The sequence below is a fragment of the Leucopleurus acutus genome (genome assembly GCF_964270905.1).
Source record: "Leucopleurus acutus genome assembly, chromosome: 2".
Classification (NCBI taxonomy): domain Eukaryota; kingdom Metazoa; phylum Chordata; class Mammalia; order Artiodactyla; family Delphinidae; genus Leucopleurus; species Leucopleurus acutus.
Window position 1 is genome coordinate 164,040,494 of NC_139143.1, and position 24,730 is coordinate 164,065,223.

The window sequence follows — 24,730 nt, forward strand, 5'->3', positions numbered from 1 at the left end:
GATGGGACTGCCACTCATTGGCTTTCACCCATCCCGAGTCACGTCTTGGGGCTGGCACGTGGCCACCCAAACAAAATCATGGTTCTCTCAGTATGCTTGGAAAGGATACGTTAGTTATCTATCTCTATAATAATTCTGTGTAACAAATCACCCCAAAACTTAGTGACTTAAAATAATAAGCATTTATTTAGCTCACAAGCCTGTGGGGTCAGTGACCGACTGAGATTGGCCAGGCAGTTGTTCTGGTCTCAGCTGGATCGCTTACCTGCTTGGGGGTCGGCTGACTGCTGGCTGATCTAGACTGGCCTTGGCTGAGATGGTGGGGTAGCTGGGCTCTCAATCCTCCAGCAGGCTAGCCCAGGCGTGTCATCATGACGATGGCAGAGGTGAAAAGAACAAACCCAGTGTGCAATTCCATTTCAAGTGTTTGCTTATGTCATGCCTGCTGATACACCATTGGCCAAAGCAGTTGACATGGTTGAGCCCAACGTCGTGGGTAGAGCAAGTCACCTGCCCCCGCAGCTGGAGGGCACTGCAAAATTACATGGCAAAGGATGGGGATGTAGAGAGGGGTGAAGAATTGGGGTCATCACTGCAATCCACTGCAGGGAGAACTGTTTTCAAATGTACCTGGGATCTAAAGGGTAGATACGACCAAGTGATGATACGAAGAGGCCAATAGCATAGAAAGAAGAGTTGTTACTTACAGTTCCCTAGAAGAAGGGGGCACACCATGGCACCCAGGGCCACATGGAGGGTTGGTCAGGAGGCAGGAGCAAGGGGAAATCATGGGCAAGAGCCTTTATTAATTACTTATTACTATAGGTGGAATTTGTTAGGTGCAAACGTCCCATGTGGGGCAGGAAGCAAAACACAGATTGTAGGGCTTGTGGTTGGAGAGTTTATAATACGATTTTTGTGTGCCCAGGAAAACCCAGTGATAATAGGGATACAAACAACTTTGGTCATTAGTTTGGCCCGTGATTTCAGGATGCCAATTCATCAGTTATAGAATACCAAGAGTGATTATTTCAGGGACCAGCAGTGTTTACCATATGAGCTTTGCCATGTAGCCACCTTCCTAGCCTAACCCGTGCACAAAGACGGATTTACATCAACAGTGAAAGGGAGGGGCTCAGAAAATGCTGGGGTAATGAAAAAGGGCCCAGCTTCAGAGCCAAAAAGAATTGGTCTTGAATTTTGATCCCATTGCTGGCATGCTGCAAAATCTTGGGAGGCTCACTTAACCTCTTTGGGCCTCAGTTTCTTTATTTGTAACATTGGAACAAAAGCCCCTACTCTGTATGCCTTCTAGGACAGGGAGACATTTAAATAGGGTAATGAAAGCAGAAGTGCTTTGTAAGTGAAAAGCATGATTTCCACAACCATGATTCACTGCAGATATTTTGAGAGAGATTGATTAGGGAAGCAGCCAGGAAGGAGAGCTCATCTCAGGCAAACAAAGAGCCTAGTCCTCTGCTGGGGTGGACCAAGACGAGCCTCTGGTCTCCTTTGGGAATACACTGATGGGAAGGAGGTCTGACATTTGCTGCTGGAGAAGGTGGGTCACTGTGTATTACACAGGGCAATGAACTTGGCTGACAAGAAAGCTCTGGTGGCCTCTGCTCTAGCATCCAGACTGTCCCTGTCCTCATGTCCTGGGTCCCCAAAGCCCATGTGCCTACTGATGCTGTGCCTGGGTCTGAAAACTGAGCGAGTAGGAACAAAGCGTGCACTCAGGGCCTCGCAAGGTAACCAGTGTGAGCGGGCAGCATCATTCAGCCAAAGTAAGAACTTCTGGGATTAGTTGAGGAGGGAGGGTAAGGATGGGTGTGTGTGTGTGTTTGGGGGGAGCTTGTGACCCCTCCTTCCTCTGTAAGGTCACCTGATATCCTCTTCCTGCCCCCAGCAAGTCTGGTATTAGAAAGCACTGGGGCCCCTGTTTGGTCCAGACCACTCCAGGGCTCCAGAGCCCTCTCCCAGCCCACACATCTGGATCTGAGACCTTCTAGGAGGCTGGGGGTTCCTGATGCCCACAGCCATGGCGAAGCTTGTTTGAGAGCTCTTTGGGAGACTTAGGTCCCAGAGAAATATCTCTGTCCTCCCCAGCAGAGTGGAGTGATGGATACCAGTCGGTTCGCTTTCCAGATGTCCAGCCCTCAGGAGTGGGAATGAGAGGCTGGACAGACCCAGGTGTATGTACCAGAGATGGCTTTGGAAATCCAGACTTCTTGTTGGAAGGCTCAGGAAGTGGGCTGTCTGTGTGTGGGGACTCTGTCCGGATAGGGGGCACTGCGACAGCTGATTGCGCCCTTTAGTCCATCGCAAACTAGCTTAAGCAAAGGAAAAAAAAAAAAAAAAAAGGCAAGGGTGGGGGGAGGATTTTGTTGGTTTCATTTACTGGAAAGTTCAGGAGTAGTTTTAGCTTTAGAGGTGCAAACGAGTATCTTTAGGGCTTATTTTCTTTCTGTGTTTCCTGACTTCTGCCCTGTGGGAATCCTTTACAGGTTCTAAGTGATGACCCCAGACTTGCTTCCTCCCCATTTGGAGTTAAACGGAAAGAGGGTTGTCTCTTACCAGTTGCTCTGGCACAATTCCTGGGAGTCATCTGATAGAACCAGCTGGTGTCACACATCCATCGCTAAGCCCATACCTTTGCCTAGAGCAATGCGTGTGCTGATTGACCAGGCTGGGGCCAGATTCTGTGTCCCTGGAGTGGGGCCAGATTCTGTGTCCCTGGAGTGGGGACTCTTGGGTCACATGGACTGAGCATGGGGGAAGAGTTGTTCCCCAAAGGAAAACCAGAGTGCTGTTCGCGGGGAAATAGAGCATGGCTGAGTGGACAGTGCAGCCAGGATGCAGACACCGAGCCCTGAGTATGGGCGGGCAGCCCGGCCGGTGGGAGGGGATGGCCTGCTTGGGACCCTGGGCCTGTGCTTCCTCCGCTCTTCCTGCAGTGGGTAGGGCGAGAGAGAACAGCAAGGAAGCTTGCTTCCAGGCTAAGCAGAGAGGAGTCAGCAAGAATGGACCTTGTACTAAGGACGGAAATGAACTTAATTAGACCTAAGCGAGCCATTTGTCTCCAAGAAGTGACATTCAGTTTTCCCTGGAAGTCCCCAGATTAAGTGGTTTTGCAAAATGCCAAGGTGGAGGATTTTTCAGTGTGGGGGGAAAAAAAGACAGTAGTCAATCCAATTCTGGAAATTTGTGTTGAGCACAGCCGAAGTACCAGGCCCCGTGCTAGGGCATGTGGAGACCCAGTCCCTAATGTTGAGGAGTCTGTGACAGGACCAGGAGAGTGAGATGAGGCCAGAAGAGGCTAGTGATGAAGGACGAGGCCACCGAGTTTCGGGGGAGGGGGCAGGATGGGAGTGGGGTGGGGAGATCTTGTCTGGGCAGAGCAGTAGAGGCAGGCGTCATGGAGGAGGTGGCTGCACTGAGCCCGGAAGAATGGTTAAGGTGTTCGGGGGTAGCCTGCCCTTGGGGGTGGAGGCCGGGCACAAATGCCACCTGGCCTTCCTTACCTGGTCCAACCGTTGGTACAGCTGAGCCTGGAGCTGCCACTTGGGCCGCCTCCTGGAAGCAGGTTGCTGGGACTGTTTAGGAAGATTATGTCCCATGCTTCACAGTGTTGCAGGGGGCAGGGGGAGGAGGAGTGGGGGGCCTCTGGTTCAGGCTCCATGAGTCGCTACACCGACTGAGTTAGAGAGGTGCAGGTGGGTGGACTCGGGGGGGATCCGCTAGCTGTCCGTGCCTGGTTTTGAATCTACAGGTGTGTACACACCTTTACCTACCTGTGTACACATGTGCTCATCAGCCCAAGTGTATGTCCTGTGTGTGCATGTAAGCATGTGTTTGTATGTGCACACATGCCTGTGGGCATGAGCCAGCATGCACAGCTGGGGGCACGTGTCTGTGCCGCAGTCTGCTAGTGCCTGGGTCTGCACATGCGTGGCTGAGTCCATGAACTTATCTCCGTGGGCCACATGTCAGTGTCCATGTGTGTCTGTAGACCTGTGGCCACACGAGTCTGTGGATACCTGCAGCTAGGTATACGTGGGCTCACATGTGTCTTTTGTGCCCCGGGACCTCTCAGGGCTCATCCGACTGCAGGAGCTCATCATGGCCCCATCAAGGTACAGCATCCGCCTGAAGATCCGCCAGCTCCCCCTTGACTCTGACGACTCGCGCCCGCTGCTCAAGGAGATGAAGCGAGGCCGGGAATTTCGCATTATCTTCGACTGCAGCCACACCATGGCCGCCCAGATCCTCAAGCAGGTGCGTGAGCACCGGCCAGCGGGAGGGGTGGTTGGGATCTGCCTGCCGCTTCTCCCACCCTCCCCCCCATTTCCATGATGTCAACCAGATCCAAGTTCGACCTCTAGTCTGCCTCTTTCCGGCTGTGTGACCTTGGGTGGTCACTTTGCCTCTGTGAGCCTCAGTTTCACCAGCAGCAAATCGGACACAGTGGTCTTGACACTCTGAGTTGGTGTGAGGATGGGATGAGATGATGGTTGAGCTGCCCCAGCCAGGCCTGGCGCACGGAGGGTGCTGAGCAAATGCTAGTTTCCACGCCACCTCGGGGCAGGCGGGAGGCGGGGGCTGCGGAGAGGGAATAGAACGCTGCGGGAAGCACGGGGAGGCCTGGGGGTCTCGGGAACAGCCCCCAGCATTCCTCTTCCAGCCACTGATTCCCTGCAGCCCGTGGCACTCGGTGTCACTCTCCCATCCCTGGGAGGTTTATCGAGGCTCTGTGCACCATCTGCTCAGCTCTGCAGCAACGGCGGCGGAGGAGAATGGCTCTCGGTCCTTGGCCGTGCCTCCGTTCCCGACACAGCCCAGGGTGGCGTGCTGGGAACCAGGGCGAGCTCTGCCAGCCCCCTAAGAAACAAACAGCGAAATCGCTCACAGCCCCCCTCCGAGGGTGCCGCAGCCGAAAACAAAACCACTCTGATTCGAACCAGTGCTTTGTGTAAAAGGCAATTATGTGGTCCCAGAAAGTGAACCTGGTGATTGGAGGAGGCATTCTGTGGGGCCTTGACACATGACCCCGGGAGGTGCTGGTGACAGGGAAGGGTCACAGGGATGCTGGGGGAGAGGTGCTGAGCTGGCCAGGAATATGTTCAAGGCCTGCCCCGCACACCCTGCAAGGGGTGCCCAAGCTGAATGGCAGCCTCTGTCTTCCCCCAGAGGAAGTCCCACCCCCAGGACCCTTCACACAGGGGCTAAAAACTCATCTGAGAGCTTGAATCCTGCTTCTGCCCATGGGTGTTATATATCCAAGAACAAGTGGCCCCGGAGTCATCCCCTGCTCTGTAGATGGAGTGAAGGATCCCTCCCTGCCCTGTTCTGGAGGATTCAGTGAGATGAGGCGAGGAAAGCGTTTATCCCAGTGCCCGGGGCACAGTCAGCATGCATGCGGCAACCTTTACGCTCAGCGTGGAGGAAGTACATGCTCCCCAGAAATCCCTTAACCCTCAGTGTCCCGGCCAGCGGCGCCCAGTGCCTCCCTCCTCTTCCAGGCATGTGCAACTGAGTAATAAAGACAATCCCAACTTGGGTTCACTGAGGAGTTACTCGGTGCCGGGTACACACACAGCTCCTCATTTATTGCCACTCTGGGAAGTGGGGGCGATTATCGTGCTCGGTTTCAGATGGGGAAACTGAGGCTCCGGGGGAAAGGATTGAGCCTGAGGTCATCCAGCCAGAAAGTCAGAATTCACTCCCCAGTTTGCTGACATGAAAACTCCTAGAATTGAAAATGAAGATTCTGTGCTCAGCCTGACCCTGAACTAAACCGAGGTGAGCACGTCTGCATACTGAGGACTCCTTGAGCCTTTCACCTGCGAATGCGGGCTGTGAACCTCCAAGACCGGGAGGGAATGTGAAGCATTTTCAAAGTGTATTTGACCCAGTGACATCTCCTCCTGGAGCACTTTGTGGGCCCGCATTCTGAAGAACTCTGTAGAAAACGCATGATGGTCATTAGTATTATAGATTATAGGCTTCTAATAAAATACATTAGATTTCATGATGGTGTAGAAGAGTAATTCACAGCAGCCATGTGGCCCGCTGTGTGGCCAAGCAGGACCCAAGAAGCAGGGATGTGTCAGCCCTTCCGGGGGAGGCTCAGACTGAGGACAGACCCTCCTCGTCGGGCCTGGCTGGGCTGGTGGGAGCCGAGCTCCCACAGACGTCTTTCTGGAGCCAGGACAGTGAGTTCAGCTGAGGAGAGTCAGGGCACTTGAGGAGGCGATGTTGGGCGGATTCCAGCAGCATTTCTCCAAGTGTGGCAGGCCCAGCGATGCTTACTAAAAAGGCAAACCTGGCCCTGCAGAATTTGGAATATTTGGAGAGTGTGGCCTAAGATTCTGCATTTTAATGTGTCACCCATGGTTTTGCTGCACGCTCCAGTGTGAAATCCACTGCTGTCTGCCAGCCAGTCATTTTCCCTGTCTCAGAGGGTGCCCCGCTCCAAGCGACCAGCCTCTCCCAACCCACCGCCAGCCTGTGCTGCCCCGGGTCCTCACCGCTCTCTCCCCCCTCCCTTCCCACTCCCCATCCCCCCTGCCAGGGTGGAGAGGGGGAGGGGCTTCTCAGGTGTTCCCTGCAGGGTGCTGACACTTTGCTCTCCCGTAGGCCATGGCCATGGGCATGATGACCGAGTACTACCACTTCATCTTCACCACCCTGGTAACGTACCTCCGAGTCCTGGCACGGGTCGGGGTGGGGCTCCCTCAGAACAAGGTCAGCCCGGGGGAGACAGTTGCAGCAGCTAGAGGAGATTCAGGCTGGACTTGCTTCCTAAGGCTGTAGGTGTGGCCCCAGGCAAGGGCACAAATTTGTCTTTGTGGCCTGCCCACTTTGAGAAGTGACATCTTGTTGTGACTAAAGACAGGGACTCTAGAACCTGCCAGTGTGAACACAAGCCCCTCTGCTTGCCGGCTGTGGGACCTCGCAGAGATAATTTAACCTCCCTCAGTTTCTCCCTCTGCAAAATGGGCATGATCATGGCTCCTACCTCCTAGGACTGTTGTGAGAACTGAATGAGTTCGTGAACTAAAGCGCTGAGAGCAGTGCCTGCTCGTGTGAAGGGCTGTTGTTATGACGATGACCCTTGGCCCCAGCCCACACGCCCCCACACAGGTCCCAGGCCTCAGGCCTCATGCAACAACGGGAGTTGCCACTTTGGATTCCTGTGACATCCACGCTCAGGTCTGCCCACTCACTATCAGCTGGGGCCAGCCCACCTGCGGGCTCCAGATGGGTCCTGTCCAAACCTTGAGAACATTTAGGGCCATTTAAACCCATTAGGGTAATTAGTTGTGGTCTGAGATCAGCAGAATAAAGAGATCCCTGTGCCAAAGGGGCACCAACCCCCAGCCACCCTGCCTTGGGGCCAGGTGCCCTGGATGTCACTGTGGCCCCGGGTAGACTCTTTTACCCAGCCCAGATATGGGGCAAGTGACAGCATCACTAAACATCCTGTGGCTGAAACAAGCTCCCGAAATCTGTGTCAGACTTGCCACTGCAGTCTTGCAGGCCTCTAGCTGTGTTCCTTCGTTCACCCAGCACCCAGCTAACATTCCTTACCCAGCACCTGTATTCAGCTGAGTATCTCAAGATGACTGGCACTGAGGCCTGCCCTCAAGGAGCTCCCATCCTGCCCAGTCTGCATCTCTATGTGTAACTCGTTCGGCCGGCTTGTGCCATCACAAGCCATCACATCAGATGGCCACGGGGCACAGCAGAAGGAGACGCCGGGTGCCACAGAGCTGGTGGAAGGTGGGGAATTTCAGGCAGCCTTTACAGGAAAGAAGATGTTTGAACTGGACCTTGAAGGATCAATAGGAATTCACCAAGGAGAGAGAGGAAGGGCATTCCACATAGAAGGAACAGCATAAGCAAAGGCCAGGAGGCAGGTTAGCTCTTCAAGGCTCACTCTGGTTGATTGCCAGAGCCAGCTGTGTTCATCTCTTCCTGGCTCCACTTTCAGTCAGTGACATCATGCAAGTAGCTTGAGATTGGCCAAGGTGGGAGTATTCACACCACAGAAGTTGGCAAATGCTACAAATAAGAGGTTCCTCCTCGCCATCCCCTGAGAGCTGGTTATTAAGCATTTCCCAGCATACAACTGCTTGTTACCCTCTCTCCACCCCCAACCCTGTGCCCATGGCAGAGCTCAGGGGCCACCCTGCCCACTCTTCTGATCCAGAGCCCAGACCTGGAGACCTGCCAGGAGCCTTGGTGGGAGAAAGGGATGCTGGAAGCTGGTGACTGAGACCAGGTACCTTCTGCCCTGGCCCCTTCTGGATTTCTATCCACCCAAGCGAGCTTCTCCCCTGGGAAAGTCATTGGAGGCTGGAGGATGAGGTCATCAGATCCCCAATATTCCACCTCCGTATGGAGCTAGGAGCAGGGCAGAGGAGCAAGGCTGGGAAGGTGGGGTGGGGAACATTCCAGGCCCCCGAGGCCCTGTCTCCAGGCGTGGCAGCCCTGGGCTCCTAGGGTGCTGAGTCCAACCTCTGGGCCCTTAGAGGTCCCCACCAGCCCTGTGCCAGCTCAGTGCATTCTTCCCACACTTCCATCCCGCTGGCTCACCTCTCTGAGTCCTCACCGCTCTGAGCGGCTGTAACAAAGCCCTGGCGTCCATGCAGGAATAGACAAGGGAGGAGCCGGCAGACCTCCCGGGACCGCGGTGGTCCCCCTGCAGACCCTGCCCATCCCCCCTCCACATTACTTTCCAGTTCAGTGGCAGGAGAGCAGGCCTCGGAGGCATAGATAAGGTTGAGAGTCCCTTTAGCACCAGGGACTGTGCACGTGGGCAGGTTGCTTAGCTTCCCTGGGCCTCAGTTTCCTTGCCTCTAAAATGGGAATCATTTGTGATGCCTCTGGGCTTCAGATCCTTCATTTGGCCTCTTTTGGTTTCAAGGAGCAGAGCTCACTCAAGTAACTTCAAGTCACTAGAGACTCAAGAATGAACCACCAGGCCACAAGAGCAGATGTGGAGAGTGGTTCTGGATCCAGAGCAACTGTGGACATCACGAGAATTATGGTTCCAACCCTCTGCCCTGAGACTCAGCCAGCCTCTTCCGTTTCCCTCTCTCTGCCCATTGCTCCCTCCCCCTGCCCTCGGCCTCAGCTCCGTCCTCTCAGTCTCTGTTCCCTGGAAACTTCAGCTCATCACAGCTGCCCTGGGATCATCACACCCCAACTGACCATCCGTTCTGCCTCTGCTGCTTCTCACCACCGCTTTCTCTGAGTGTTACCCACCTTCCCCAGGTCAAATTTCGGACTGACCAAGCGCCAGCCATGGCTTCTCAACAGGGCACTATATAGGCGTTTGAGGCTGGACATTTAATCCTTCCGGAATGTCCTGCCCACTATAGAATGTTTAGCATCCCTGTCCCTGCTCACTAATTTCCAGGCTTGGTGACAAATAAATAAATGCGATCCACACATTTTCAAATGTCCCCAGGATAGGGGCTGAGTCATCAGCCAGACTGTAGCAACCCCCCTTGGGAGGTGACCACTCCTTGTGGTCAAGGTCACCACTGCCAGACCTGGTCAGCCGAGGTCTGGCAGTGGGGGGCAGAGTACAGTGGGCTCACAGAATCTAAGTCACGGCCACCAAGCAGAAGGGCTGGGGCATTGGGAGCGCCCTTCAGAAGCGGCAGGAGCAAAATCCACAGATCTCATTCACCCACCCCGAGTATTGACCCCTCGTCCACTGTGTCCACACGGGGCCTGTGGTTAAGTCCTCTTTGTGCTTTGCTTCCGGTCTTAGCTCCGGACAGTCAATTAAAAGCATCTCTGCCTGGCTCGTGCCCGCATTCCAAGGCCAGAGGGAGTATCCCCTCAGGGAGCTCTCAGCCCTGAGGCCCGACCTGACCTTCTAGACAAGACTCTGGAGAAGGCACCACCCCCATACGCCAGTGGCTCTCCACATTAATGCCAGTGCCAGCGTGAGGTCAGGGTTGGACTTCTCGGAAGGAGGGGCAGGGCAGTATCCTTGCACCCTGGGGCAGTATCCTAGCCCAAGAGAGTGTCTGCTTTCCCTACTTTTTTATGGGGTTTTTTTTATTTTTGTTTTTTTTGGCCACACTGCGCAGCATGTGGAATCTCAGTTGCCAACCAGGGATCGAACCTGTAGCCCTTGCAGTGGAAGCACAGAGTCTTAACCACTGAACCACCAGGGAAGTCCCTGCTTTCCTCACTTTTACATTTCCTTAATTCAGTCATTCATATACTCACTTATCCAGCAGGCATATACATATGCTCTCAAGGTCCCAGGTACCAAGCTAGGCACTTGGGTGAGACGGGGTGTCTAGAGCTGGATCCAACACAAAGCTCACCAGCTGGTAGCTTCCTTTGGGCACATGAGGATCAAGGACGGTGCCCAGTTTACCTCTATATCTCCAGTGCCCAAATAGCACCTGGAATACAGTAGGTGCTCATTAATGCCTGAATGAATGAATGAATGAATATAATACAAAGTAGAAAGTAATCAGTGAAATTAACATCCTCACCATAGCAACAGTGATGTCCACCGACTCTGGCGCCAGTCCGCCCGAGTTAGAATCGAGATTCTTCCACTTCCTTGGGCAAGTTACTTCACGTCACTTTGCCTCATTCCCCATCTGTAAAACGGCCACAAGAACAGTACCATCTCATAGGACTCTTATGCTGAGCATTAAGTGAGTATGTTGACATCAGTAAAGCACTAAGGAAAGTGTTACTTAGTACTATGTAAGAGTCAAATTGATTAATTAAATAATTCCTGCTTATATATTTTATGCGCTCAGTATACCCCATCTCATCCAACATTCTGAACAACTCTCCAAGGGGAGGATGACTTTCCCAATTTTACAGAAAAGTAGAAACTGAGGCTCAGAGAGGTCACTCCGTAAAAAAAGGAGCAGAGCAAGGATTTTGACGAGCCGGGACCTGTCCAGCTCCAAAGCCCTCTGCTGAAGCTTGTGCCGAGAGCCGCACGCAGTGTTGCCTGGCTTCCTCTGTCTGGCTCCGGCTCGGATTCCACAGGCTGTGATGGTCCAGGCATCACGTGATTGACACTAATGCGGGGAACAGAGCCTCCACAAATCTCAGCGGCACCCACACTTCACAGGTTCCAAAGCCCTTTCTCCACATCGCTGATTTTCCTCTTCACAGGGCAGTCTGTGCTCCCCATTAATTGATGGGGAAACCTGGGACCAGAGAGGTTGAGTGAACTACCTGGAGTCTCCCAGCAGATCAGTGATAAAAGCCTTGGCTCCTGGCTTCTGTTCCAGCCCACTGCCCTTCCCCCCCATGCCTCTCTGAGGGTCAGGAAGAGCCTATCCTTCCAGAGAGGCACAGTCCCTGCAATACAAATAGTTCATGCAGTGGAATATGTGTGTGTGTTGGGGGGTTGGGCTGCAGCGGGTACCAGGGTATCTCCCAGCAGCTCCCCATATGCCAGGGCATCAGCTATGTCGCCTGGGTCCCTGTGTCCTGCTTCCGGCTCCAGCTCCAGTTTCCTCCTTCCAGCCCCGTTGGCTTGACAGTCTACCTCATGATTGTGCCCCTCTGTGCCCATTGGTCAATCGGGCTGTATGTGGGAGGGCAGTGGCATTTGGCATTTATCTCCTTCCCTTTAGGAGACCCACGTCACCAATTCTTTGTGTCTAAAAAATTCTCCAAACTTGCTTCTCCCATGCAGAAGACATTTTAATTACCCCAGCTGCCATTATCTGTTCCAGCCAGCTTTGAGCCATTCCCAGATAACCCCGCGTTAATCAGCCCCAGCTGAGCCCCTGGTACATGTCATGTGTAGGTAAAAGCCTGGAGGTGAAAAGAGAATTATAATAAATTAATAGATAAGCAATCACAATTAATGCCGCTTCTCGGCAATAACAGTTATATCATGGGAAAGATATTTTCATCTGTCATTCCTTAAGGCGATGTTTTCCGAGCTGCAGCTTCTACCCAGTCAGACCCATGGGGTACTAATGAATTAGTCTATTATGTTATGCTGAATGTTTCTAAAAGGTCCCTCGTTGATACTGAATTCAATGTGTCAACATTTGGCATGGAGAACAGCAACTTTTTGCCAAGCTGCAAGGTTGTGCACAGTTCACTGTGTACAGCACATGGGGTCTCAGCCCAGGGCAGTTTGGACAAAAAATTGGAGCCGGACAAAGAGGCCTCTTTTCCAGCTCCACATGATCGCTGCCCTCATGTCACAGGGATGGTGGTACTCAGTGCCACAAGCCCTACAACACTTTGCAGCTAAGTACAGGCTCAGGGTGACAGGGATGAAGGTGACTCTGACAGTGACACCCCATCGTGCCCCCTCCCAGGCTGTGATTGGCCACAGCCACTGTGTGAGTGTCAGTCAACTCAGTGCTGCATCTGGAAACCGGAAGGGCTGATGTCGCCAGCACCCGAGTCCCCACCGAAGCCAGAGATGCTGCCCTTCTCACTGAGTCCGGCTGGTGTTTAGTCCTCAGGGAAGTGAGCTGAGTCACGGAGGCTCTAGGCAGGCTTATGTTGGGCATCTTTCAGGCCTTAGGTATCAGGTCAACACTGAATTGGAGAAGAGGCTGAGCCCCGTGCAGAGGTAGAGGGAGGAGGGCGCCCCCTGGAGGCAGAGCTCAGCTTCTCTTCTGTGGCCCCAGCAGTTCAGCTCTGGCCCCAAACTTGCATTCACCGCCCTACAAAGCAAAATCCCTCCATCTCCCCAGACCCACCTCCTTCAAAGGCAGTTTAGGGAAGCTCTCTTGTCTCTAAAGCAGTACCCTTGAGGGGCTCATCCTCCACCTCAGGCAATTTGCCAAACCACTCCTAACTTGTAGCCCCATAGAAATCTCCTCCTGAGAGGAGGATGTAAAACACTGGCCTCTCCATTCCAGGCTCTTCCCAGTGCTGTTTAGGTACCCTAGAGAGCTACCCAGCTGGCTGACCCTTCTTTCCACTTTGGGTGATGGGAGCCCAGGGTCTCCTAGGGGACACAGATGCAGACATGGACAGTTGTTATCAGTGGGGTGAAAGCAAAGAGGTCCCAAGATAAGAGCAGAAGCGCCCTTGACCCACCCTATTGTGTGATAGTAGTAGAGTAGTAGTCAAGGGAGGCTTCCCAAAAGAGGTGACAAGCTGAATCTCAGAGTGAGCCCACCCCAGGAGGATGGAGAAGACAGGCATTCCAGCCCAGGGATAGAGCACGCACAAAGACACTGGCCTAGAGAAGCTGCATGATGGGGGCAGGGGCCAGCGAGGAACGGGGAAGGGAGACAAAAGCAGTTTGGTGTTCCTGGGGCAAATATGAGAGGGGGGTGGGAAGAAAAGTGAGGCCAGAGGGGTGGAGAGCCTTGCAAAGTGTACTAAGGAATTTGTGCTTTTTTCTGAAAAGGCAAGAAGGGGCCGTTGAAATATGCCAAGCAGGGGAGTGACGGGGTTGGGTTTATTCTTCAGAAAGACCCCTCTGAATGCTGTGTGGTGGTGGGTGACTGAGATATCCAGAGGTGGGAACCAAGGGCTGGTCATAGGACAGAGGGAGGGCTCGGGAGCTGGTGGCCTGGGTTTGACGCCATTGCTCCCCAGCTGTGTAACCTTGAGCAAAAGACCTAACCTCTCTGTGACTCAGTTCCTTCCTCTAAAATGGGTGATAATAACACCCTCCTTGTGAGGTGAAAATGGGAATGAAGCGAGTTAATACACCTAAGGCACATAGAAACTGTTCTGAGGTTTATAGGTGCTCAGTAAGTGTTAGCTCCTTGCTATTGTTTTTGTATTTTGCCAAGAGAGGTAAGTCAGGAGGATGCAACTCATGTCTGCTCCTCTCTTCCAATAACCCAGTCATGTCCCTGGGGGCTGAGTCCATAGCTGTCACAACCTGCTGCCAGAGAAGGCAGAACCTGAATGTTTGTCAGCACTTCCGTGGTGTCTACCATGCACCAGACACGTTCTAAGTACATCTATTAACCCGTTTCTTCCTCATGACAACCCTATATGGCAGGTACTATTATCATTCCCATTTTTCAGATGAGGCAACTGAGGAAAGGAGAGTAGATGGCCTGGCCTGATGGTCTGTGCTCATAACCATCACCTGGGTCTGCCCAGTGAGCTGTTCTCAGGGAGGAGCTGTGGGAAGAGAGGCCTCCTTCCAATGTGTTTCCCCCCTCTCCCTCTGATTGAACAGGTCTCCCCGTCTAAGCCCAGACCCCTCTCTGTGTGTTTCCCAGTTAGGAGTAATAGCTTAGATTAGCGGCTTCTCAAAACACAGATTGAGGCCCCACCCCACATTCTCTATGGCCCATACTTTCCAAAAAATGCTCCAAAAACAATTCTGGTGCATATCTTGTGCCTGACAACCACTGGGGACATAAAGCACGGGGATTTTTAAATAGGACAGACACGGTGTACTAGTAAACGTGTACAACCAGCTGTCCAAAAAGGGGGAAAACCCAGATACATAGTGCTTGCCAGTTTTCATGGTGTAAATACTCCCACCATGGCCAATATCAAGCTACCAATGAATATCACTGATCGCAGAGTCAAGAAGTGCTGACATTTAGCTCTTACAAGCCACTGAGATGGACCTGGGAACGGTTTCCGCGCTGCCTTCGTGAGCTCTATGACCTTAGGCAAGTCACCTCACCTCTCTGGCCCTGTTTCCTCCTCTCTTAAAAGGGAATACTATTAAATACCTACTTTATAGGGGATTGTGAAGATCAGATGATACACTCCATTGCGTGGGGCTGGGCACACTGCCCACCCTCCACTGCCCACTGAGATTGGGGCCACAGAGACACCCTCTGGTCAATTCCATGGAGACTCCTCCATCTACTCCCGCCCAGCCCCTCCCCCATCCCAAATCCTGGCTTTGGATCAGGGCCCTATTTGTTTGGGCAAGGCTGAGACTAGACTTTCTTGCTTGGCTCAGATCTGCTCTCAGCCTCTCCCCTAATCCCTAAACCCTTAAAGAGGAAACCAACAGAGTGTATTCCAGACGGAGGCCAGCTGGAGTTACAGGAGGAACAGCAGGAGATCAGCACGAATTAGGAACATCTCAGAGACCAGAGGAAGCCAGCACGGTGTGAAAGAGCTGCTCTGTGGGCTCCAGGTTTTATCCCTCATTATCTTTCCATGAGCCATCATTGATTTAACTGAAGCTGGGACTGTGATGGGGCCAGATGTTACTCCTGACATCTGCAGCCATGGAGAGACAAGTACACTGTCCCCGGCCACTCTGTCCCAGCATGGGAGGGAGTGACTGAGTTGAGGGACCCGGGAAAGAGGACGGGCAGTGGGGGGCAGCATGGAAGGCAGCTGGATGAGAGGGGAATGTGCAAAAGAATAGACAATGGATGAAGAGGAGCTCAGACCTGAAGACTCACTTTCCCCACTAGTGGGATGAGGCCCATCTAGATTGTCAACATAACACGTTTCAAAAAGTAACCTAAGTGTCCATCAACAGATGCATGGATAAAGAAGATGTGGCACATATATACAATGGAATATTACTCAGCCATAAAAAGAAATGAAATCGAGTTATTTGTAGTGAGGTGCATGGACCTAGAGTCTGTCATACAGAGTGAAGTAAGTCAGAAAGAGAAAACAAATACCGTATGCTAACACATATATATGGAATCTAAGAAAGGAAAAAAAAAAAGTCATGAAGAACCTAGGGGTAAGATGGGAATAAAGACACAGACCTACTAGAGAATGGGCTTGAGGATATGGGGAGGGGGAAGGGTAAGCTGGGACAAAGTGAGAGAGTGGCATGGACATATACACACTACCAAACGTAAAATAGATAGCTAGTGGGAAGCAGCCATATAGCACAGGGAAATCAGCTCGGTGACCACCTAGAGGGGTGGGATAGGGAGGGTGGGAGGGAGGGAGATGCAAGAGGGAAGAGATATGGGAACATATGTATATGTATAACTGATTCACTTTGTTGTAAAACAGAAACTAACACACCATTGTAAAGCAATTATACTCCAATAAAGATGTTTAAAAAAATTTTTTTAAACACACAATTACCATATGACCCAGCAATAGTAATAAAGACCTATGTTCATCAAAAAAAAAAAATAACACGACTCTTATGCAAATATAGAATGAACACGTGTGAAAGGTATTCAAGTCATGAACAAAGGAACCAGTAGGATGACAACGCCGGCTCAAAGAGCATTTGAAGGATTGAGTATTTATAGGTATTTGGTGTAGGGGGAACATAAGATAAGATGGCTAAGTTAGACAGAAAAATGGATTAATATTCTACAGGACAATAAAACCACCACCTTGGGGACTATCTTTTCTATGGGCAAAAATCTACGTATTAGCTCAGAATCTGGGCCTTTAACCAGTAGCCGACAGTGAAGTCAAACCCGGGTGCATTCTCCCGGAGAACTGCACAATCCCGGGAGGGCCTGTAAGCGATGCTTCCATGTGACATTGAAAGGATGCGCTGCTCTCCGTCTGCCTTATCTCCAAGTTTGGGTAATTTTTCTTAAGACGACAGAGCTCTGCTCCGCTCCTCACACCAGCCCCCACCTCGTGCCAGCTCTTCTCCGCCTAGCACCTGGCCCCTCCCTCTTCAGCCAACCCCCCTCTTTCCCTTTGCCCCCTGCCCTCTCCAGCTCACCGTGCCCCAGAGCTAAAGCTGGCAGGAGGGGCTGAAGCTGGGCTGCCCCCGTGCCTTAAGGCCTGTCTTCCTGGCTTTTAGGCCATTGCACCAGACGGGACATGACCTGGCCCACAGACAGACAGACTGACTGCTCCTAGGAGGCAGGGGGTGAGGGGGCCTGGCTGATGGTGTGGGGCAAGGGTAGAGAAGAGGACAGCTATACTCCTTCAGTCTCAGGCAGAAGAGACTATTTTAATTTAATTCTTTTATCCAAGTGTAGTTGATTGACAGTGTTGTATAAGGTGTGCAGCAAAGTGATTCAGTTATGCGTGTATATCTATGTATCTATTCTTTTTCAGATTCTTTTCCATTGTAGGTTATTACAAGATGTTGAATATAGTTCCCTGTGCTATACAGTAGGTCCTTGTCGTTTATCTGTTTTATATACAGTAGTGTGTATCTGTTAATCCCAAACTCCTCATTTATCCCTCCCTCACCTTTCCCTTTGGTAACCCTAAGTTTGTTTTCAGAAGAGACTGTTTTAAAATACCTTCTCTGGGGGGATAAAATCCTCCCTTCACCCTCCCTCTGGGTAACTTGGAGATGCCCAGACGCAATGCCCTTTGTCTTCCCAAAGCGGACGTCCCCCATCAGAGGATGACGGTCATGACCATTATCAAGCTCCTTTGCTGTTCCAGGCTGGGCATTTGATGTCTACTGCTTCACTGGGGCCTAAAGAGGAGGCATGATCCCCATTTTGTAGATGAAGAAACAGGCTGAGCAGTGTGTCTGAGGTCCAGCAGAGTAAGTGGGGTCAGCCACCAGGCAGGCTGGCTGGACTCCTCCACGCTCAAGTGGACTCCAAGCACAGTGCTCCCATGGGTGCTCCATCCTCACTGCTGAGCCTCACCTCCACAGGGCTCTGCAGGGAGCTGTGGCTGCTCTGGGGCCCCAGTAGGGAGTGTGGGAGGTGAGGCTGGAACTCACAGCCAGGCCGCACCTTTGTTTACTGAAACTCTCTCTGTCAAGGATCTTTATGCATTAGACCTGGAGCCCTACCGCTACTCAGGGGTGAACCTGACGGGATTCCGGATCCTCAACGTGGACAACCCCCATGTCTCGGCCATCGTGGAGAAGTGGTCCATGGAGCGGCTGCAGGCGGCTCCCCGGGCAGAGTCTGGCCTGTTGGATGGAGTGATGATGGTACTGCGGCCGGGAGGGCCAGACCTGGGGGCTCCCCTCCCTCCCTCCTTCCCATCATTCCTTCCTCCGCCCCTCTGTTCCTCCCTCCCTCTTTCCATTCCTTTTCCTTCCTTCCTCCCTTCCTTCCTTCCTTCCTTCCTTCCTCCCTTCCTCCCTCCCTCCCTCCCTCCCTCCTCCCTCTCCTCCTCCCTTCCTTCTCTCCTTCTTCCCTGTTTCTTTTTTCCCTCCCACTACTTTCCTTCTTAAGACCTGCCCTGTATCTGCCAGACCTTGGGCCAGGGGCCAGGGACACAAAGGAATCAGACAGAGTCCCACCCCAAGTGTGGGAGTGCAGGCACGGAAACAGGTGGTTACAGAGAGTAGGAATAAGGACTAGTGGGTGCTGGGCACGGGGGACTTTCAGTTTTGGCTGGCAGGAGGCTGGGGAGGCCGGAAAGCTGAAGTGTGCGTAGGGGCAGGCGATAGCAGGGACAACGGCACGGGGTGGCGGGGCCTGGCAGAGAAGGTCTGAGCTGCAGAGGGAGGGAGTCCGGTGTCTGCAGAGCTGCAGAGGCAATCCGAGCTTGGCTTCCCACTCGGAGCAGGGACACGGTCGCCTCCAGGGTCTCAGGGCCTTTCCCTCACCAGGACCCCCTTGCCTCTGGTCGGGGAGGAGAAGGGAGACAGGGCAGGGTGGGCTGAGGACTCTCGGGCCCGAGCTACTCTCAGGCAACCCTGGGCCTCCCCTCCAGACTGACGCGGCCTTACTGTACGACGCCGTCCACATCGTGTCCGTGTGCTACCAGCGGGCGCCCCAGATGACCGTGAACTCCCTGCAGTGCCATCGGCACAAGGCGTGGCGCTTTGGCGGCCGCTTCATGAACTTCATCAAGGAGGTGAGTGCCCCCCACTCACCAGGACGGCGCCAGGGCCACCTCCTGGGGGCCGCAGAGCAGTCGAGGACCCAAGTTTGGGAGTCAGACAGCACTGGTCTCCAATCCACGTGAACTTGGGCCAGTCGCCTCACACCTGAGCCTGTTTCCTAGGGTGAAGATGGGCTCAGTAGGGACCAGTCTAAGAGGATGACTAAGGGGCTGAGTCTTTGGCATATAGTACGTGTTCAGTGGGCGGTCGGCGTTGTCAGCAGGACAAAGAGTGGGCTTTAAATGACAACAGATGAGGGTCTTTGCCTCCAGCTGTGTGACCTCAGGCAATCTAGGGAAACTTGCTGAGCCTTGGCTGCCTCATGGGGATGCTGTGAAGACGAAATGAGGCACCATGTGGACAGTGCTTAGTCCCGAGGGCAGAGGAGGCCCATCGGCCAACTTCCCAGCCAGGGTCCCTGCTGGGACCCGGCTCTCCTGGCACCATGGCAACCATGAAGAAGTCCCATCCATGGAGCTGATTCAAAGGAACCAGAGAGCAGAACCTGTCCTGCTGCTGAGAGGATGACCATGGAAATACACAGTGCCAGAGTTTAGTTTCAGACTCTCCATCACTGTTCTCCTTACGGATGGCGGAGTTTATTGTTCACATTTTACAGATGGGGCTGCTCGGGCCTGGGCTTGTACCTTGGCTCCATCACAACAAGCTGCGTGACTTTGGGTGAGATGATGAGCTCTTTGATCCTCAGTTTCCTCAACTGTAAAATGGGTATAGTAAGAGTTCCTGCCGCAAAGCATTGTTGAAAAAACAGGGTGAAAAGCTATGTGCGAAGCATGTAGCCCAAGGCTAGGCAGAGTCAGGTCCCAGTAATGGTAGGTGAGGAAGGCTCAGCGGGCCGAGATCTAGGCAGGGTTACTCTGGGTCAGAGGGAGTGACCTGTCCAGGGCAACAACAAGTGCAGTTAGGGGAAGCCCTCTAGGAGGGCTCCATATAGACCACCTCTTTGCAGCCATCACGATGGACCAGGAACGAAGCAGTCTGCTTTGAGAGTTCATTCATTTATTCACTACCTATTTGTGCAGGTCTGCTGGGTGGCCGGCACTGAGCCATGCGCTGGGGATCCAATGGGGCTAAAACAGACGGGTCCCTGCACGGACAGAGCTCACCGCCTAGGGAGACGTCCATCAAGTCATCCCATTAATGAACGTAATCCCATATGCAAAGGAAGGCAACACAGTGAGGGTAAATAGCAAAGAAACCCACCACTCAGCAGACAGAGCAGCTTGTCTGGAGGTCCCAGTTCACCATGACTGCTTGGGACGAGGCCAGTGACACCTCCTGTGTTTTAGAAAGACACTAAAAGGCATACGGCTTTAAAGCCTGATGCACTGCCTTTGGGCTTTTCTCTGCCTCTTACCAGCTGTGCGGCTTTAGATAAATTCCTGGACATTCCCGACTGTTAGTTGCCTCACCTGGCAAACACCAGCTAGTAGTCATCATGAGGGAGCACTTCTATCCTTGGCACCAGTCCCCTCAGCCCTAGAAGGGGCTCCAGTATCAGATGTTATGGTAGAAGAGGACCATGAGAGTCCCTTCTCATCCTACCCCTCAGAACTGCGGAGGAAGTCTGGTTGTCCGACGCCCTGAGCGAGGCCTGGCTGGCCTGGGCAATCACCGGCTTGTTCTCTGGGAACTCGAAAGCCTGATTTCCAGCCCCGTGAGCCTCCTTCCTCGGCAGGCTCCAACCCAGTCGCTAGAGGTTGGCATGGGTTTCTCAATGACGGAGCCCACAGCCCTAGGACCCTTAGGAGCCAGACGTAAGTGTCTTTGAAGCTGAACTACTTTTTAGCTGTGTGGCTTTAGATAAGCTACTGAACCTCTCTGTGCTGCAGGTCCTCCTGTACAATGGAGATAATACCAGGTCTGTTGTAGGTGTAAGTGAGTTGTGGTGTGTGAAGCACTTAGGGCAGCGCCTGGCACAAAGCAAGTGCCAAGCTGATTGGCTGCTCTGACTATTATTTCTATCATCACGACTGTCGTCACTCTGGCCTCTTGCTCCTGGTGGGTTTCCAGCTAAAGAGGATCTCCAGGCCCCAGAGCTTCAGGGACGTCCCCTATGCATTCACCCTTGCCCCCCGCAGCACTCGAGGCTCAGTCCTGAAGCCCTAAAGGGAGCAGATGAGTCACTGTCGTGCCACAGAAAGGGTAGCCTCCTTCTCCACCACCCCCCCACCCGGCCCCGGCACCGACCGGCCCACACTGGCATACCTGGTCCTCCTGTTTCCTGGCCCCGGCCCAGTGAACAGCCCTTACCACTCACTCTTCTTCACAGAGTCCTTTCCCAAACAACTTCATCTCCAGTCCATTTTAGGGAAGTGGAGACCGAGGCCCAGAGCAGCTGCGGGGCTCCCTCATGGCCCTACAGCTGGCCACCCCCGGGACCCAGGTACCCTGCCTGAGCCCGGTACACCGTCTTCCCTCAGACCATTCCCAAGTTGCCTGTCTCCCCTTCTGCCTGCGTGACAGTAAATCATTTTAAAGACTTGGCATTTCCGAGAGGAGCTGGAAAATACCAGGCCGGAGTTCAGAGCGTGTGAAGCGTCTTTCATTTAGCAAGTCCTGCGTGGCAGCTGGAAGGGGCGGGAGGGCTGGGAAATGTCACGGGGAGGAGCTGCCAGCGGCTCCCTGCCCTGGCCCTGCCCCTGCCCGACTGCCCACAGACAGGCCACGCACCTGCTGACATTTAATTCCTCTGTAGCTGACAGGGAGGAAGGCTTCCCTCCAGTGCAGGTTTGAAGGCACCTGCTGTGATTTCCCTGGGGGCTGAGAGGTAGCCCAAGGGGGGAGGGGCCCCAGGCAGAGGAGGGGGAAGGCAGAGGGGCTGGGGAGCGAGCCTCAAGGAAGCTGAGCCTCCCTGTGAAGTCATAAACGGTGGCCTTCACCGTCACCAATGCATTTTTTTAATTGAAGTAAAATAATGTATAACATTATGTAAGTTTCAGGTGTACAACGTTATAGTTCCACATCTGTATACATTACAAAGCGATCACTGCTGAAGGTCTAGTTACCATCCATCACCATACAGTTGACCCCTCCGCCCTGTGTGCCCATGCCCCAACCCCCTTCCCCACTGGTAACCACCAATCTGCTCTCTGAGTCAGATGCATCTTTAAATCTCCGTCCCCAACCCCAATCTCCAGCTCCCTGGGCTTCATAAACTCTCCCCAGTCAACTTGGGCATGATGACCCCAGCTCTTCAGCTCCACTGAGCACAGTGAGAATCTGCCCGGCACCACCATTACTTGGGACCCACAGAGCTCAGTCCCTCTTCGAGCCTCAGTGGCCATGACTGTAAAATGGGGGCAATCATGACACCCACCTTGCAGGACTGTGATGTGAAGTGGATGAGCTCCTGCAGGGAAGCTAATCACGGATGAGCCTTCTGTGATAGGGTTTCTCCTGAGGCCTCAGGCCATGGCCCAAGTGACCATCCCTCCCCCTCCAGCCAAGGGCCAGCCCTAATCCACGGAAGCCCTATGGAAGGAGGCTGACTAAGGAAAAATAATAGCCGGGGTTGTATATGCCAGGCACTGTGCTAAGCCCTTTATGCACTTTTGTTACCACCCGTGAAATAGGTCATTTTCCTCTTCCCGAAGCTCAGAGAGGTTGGATGCTTTGTGCAAAGCACTCCTTCCATCCCCTTTTGATTTCCAGCGTCCCGGAACCCTCCTAGGCGTGCCCCTCCGCCTGAGCTAATATAACACATGCCTGTCCACACGCTAATACACAAGACTTGACAGTGCCGGACAGCTGCCCGAGTGCTCGGCCGTACATGGGCCTCTCACTGCTGCGGCCTCTCCCGCTGCGGAGCACAGGCTCCGGACGCACAGGCTCAGCGGCCATGGCTCAGGGGCCTAGCCGCTCCGCGGCATGTGGGATCTTCCCGGACCGGGGCACGAACCCGTGTCCCCTGCATCGGCAGGTGGACTCTCAACCACTGCGCCACAGGGAAGCCCTCCCGTGGGTTTTAATGTGGAATCTATAGATAGGCCTCCAGGGATCTGGGAACCCGTGACCTTGTGGGTCATATTGTGAGTGCAAGGGGAACCTCCAGCCATGGAGCGGCTCTGGAGCCCTCTCCAGAATCTGCAAGGTTCATGACCCCAGTGGGGTGAGGAACCCACGGGGCCCACGCGCCGAGGCTGCTGTGGAGGCTTCATGAGGCGAGCCGTGTGAAGCCCCTCGTATCACTAACGCTATGGGCCTGCAGGCAAGGTGTTACCTAGAAGGGGAGTCGGCAAGCTTTTTCTATAAAAAGGGTCAGGTAGTAAATATTTTGGACTTTGCAGACCAGTCTCTATTGCAACTTTTCAACTGCAAAGTTGCAGCTCAAAAGCCGTCAAAGACAATAGGTAAACCCTATGGGCGTGACTGTGATCTCATAAACTGTTTACAGAAACAGGCAATGGGGCTTCCCTGGTGGCTCAGTGGTTGAGAGTCCGCCTGCCGATGCAGGGGATGCGGGTTTGTGCCCCGATCCGGGAAGATCCCACATGCCGCGGAGCGGCTGGGCCCGTGAGCCATGGCCACTGAGCCTGCGCGTCCGGCGCCTGTGCTCCGCAACGGGAGAGGCCACAACAGTGAGAGGCCCGCATACTGAAAAAAAAAAACAGGCAATGGGCCCATTTGGGCTTTGACCCATAGTTTGCCAACCCCTGCTTTAGAAGATGGAGCCCTTCTTAGTTTGGGTCCTGTACCTTCTCTGAACCTCTGCCTGCCTCTCTCTGTGTTATTGATGCTAAAGGTAAGAAAAAGTAGCAAAAGTACCATTCATTCAGGTCTTAGGTTGTACCAGGCACTGTTCTCCATTTTTCAAGGGACTTAACTCATTTCGCCCTCATAGCGTTTTGGTAAGATGGGTAATATTATTAGTTCCATTTTAGAGATGAGGAAACTGAGGCAGCGAGGTGAAATGAAATCCCAGGTCCAACTGGGGTTGGACCCTGTATTCTGACCCCAGTTCTTAACCAGGGCATGGGTGGAGCAGGGGCAGGGGTGAGAGACCTTCTCTGTCACCCCCGGCTCTCTGGGGGCTACTCCCAAGTGTTTGGTCCTGCAGCCAGAGCTGGCTTGGCCCCTTGGCTTTCTGCCCCTCGGCAGGTCTCACCTGCCGCGGCCTGCCTGCCTGCCTCCTTGCCCGTCTCTGGGGACCCAACATGGACTCCCCCTTCTCGTGGCTTCAAGGCGGGGGCTCATCTGAGCGCATCTATGATCGGTGTTGTACATGAGAAGGTGCGAGTGTAAAGCTGGCTGAAGAGCATAATAGAATTTATGGAAATTGCTGGCTCGTACCACAGCCCTAGCAATGATGGAGGTGATTATTAATTAATCATGGTCTTGGGGGAACAGTATCAGTGCAAGGAGTAATTAAAATGAAGCATTGTACAGTTGTACCGAATGATGATTTATGAGCCCGAGGAATTGCTGCTCTGCCCTCTCCCCTCCGGCAGGCTCAATGGGAAGGATTAACGGGAAGGATTGTTTTCAACAAAACCAGTGGCTTACGGATGGATTTCGATCTGGACATCATCAGCCTGAAGGAAGATGGCCTAGAGAAGGTGTGTGGGCTCAGGAGTGGGAGGGCAGGCCAACAAGCAGAGGCTCTTTAAATCCCCTAACCAGACCCCAGGCAGAGACCCAGAGCGAGGGGGCAAGACCCAGTCCATCTGCCCCCTTGGGACTCAACATGACCCGGTGTGGCCAGTGCCTTGGCCCATCAGAGAACATGAAGGCCTTCTCAGACTGGAGGGGTGCAGAACCCAGTGGCCTGTCCACGGCAGATACCCAAAGCATCACCCTGTGGGCAAGGGCCATCAGAGATGCTTACCCTGGAAAGGAGATGAGAGGCTCAAGGGGCAGACGGACTAAGTCCCTGCAGGGCTGTCATGGGGCAGAGGGACAGACGTGTCCTTAGGTGAGAGAAACTTTCTAATGACCAGGGGATGCCTGCATGGGGAGTAATGAGCTCACTGTCACTGGAGACATTTAAGC

The 24,730-nt window shown here is 53.4% G+C and overlaps 1 protein-coding gene across 1 annotated transcript in view; it reads left to right on the forward strand.

Annotated features, from left to right (window-relative positions):
- The window catches only part of GRIK3 (glutamate ionotropic receptor kainate type subunit 3), a gene marked incomplete at both ends in the record, with an annotated part of 233,303 nt that overhangs the window by 157,981 nt on the left and 50,592 nt on the right, over positions 1 to 24,730 (forward strand). The window contains 5 exons of the mRNA XM_082832622.1: positions 4,097 to 4,278; positions 6,640 to 6,693; positions 17,642 to 17,815; positions 18,547 to 18,690; positions 24,190 to 24,297. Coding sequence (XP_082688748.1) covers positions 4,097 to 4,278; positions 6,640 to 6,693; positions 17,642 to 17,815; positions 18,547 to 18,690; positions 24,190 to 24,297 — 662 coding nt within the window. The remainder of the gene's footprint in view (positions 1 to 4,096; positions 4,279 to 6,639; positions 6,694 to 17,641; positions 17,816 to 18,546; positions 18,691 to 24,189; positions 24,298 to 24,730) is intronic.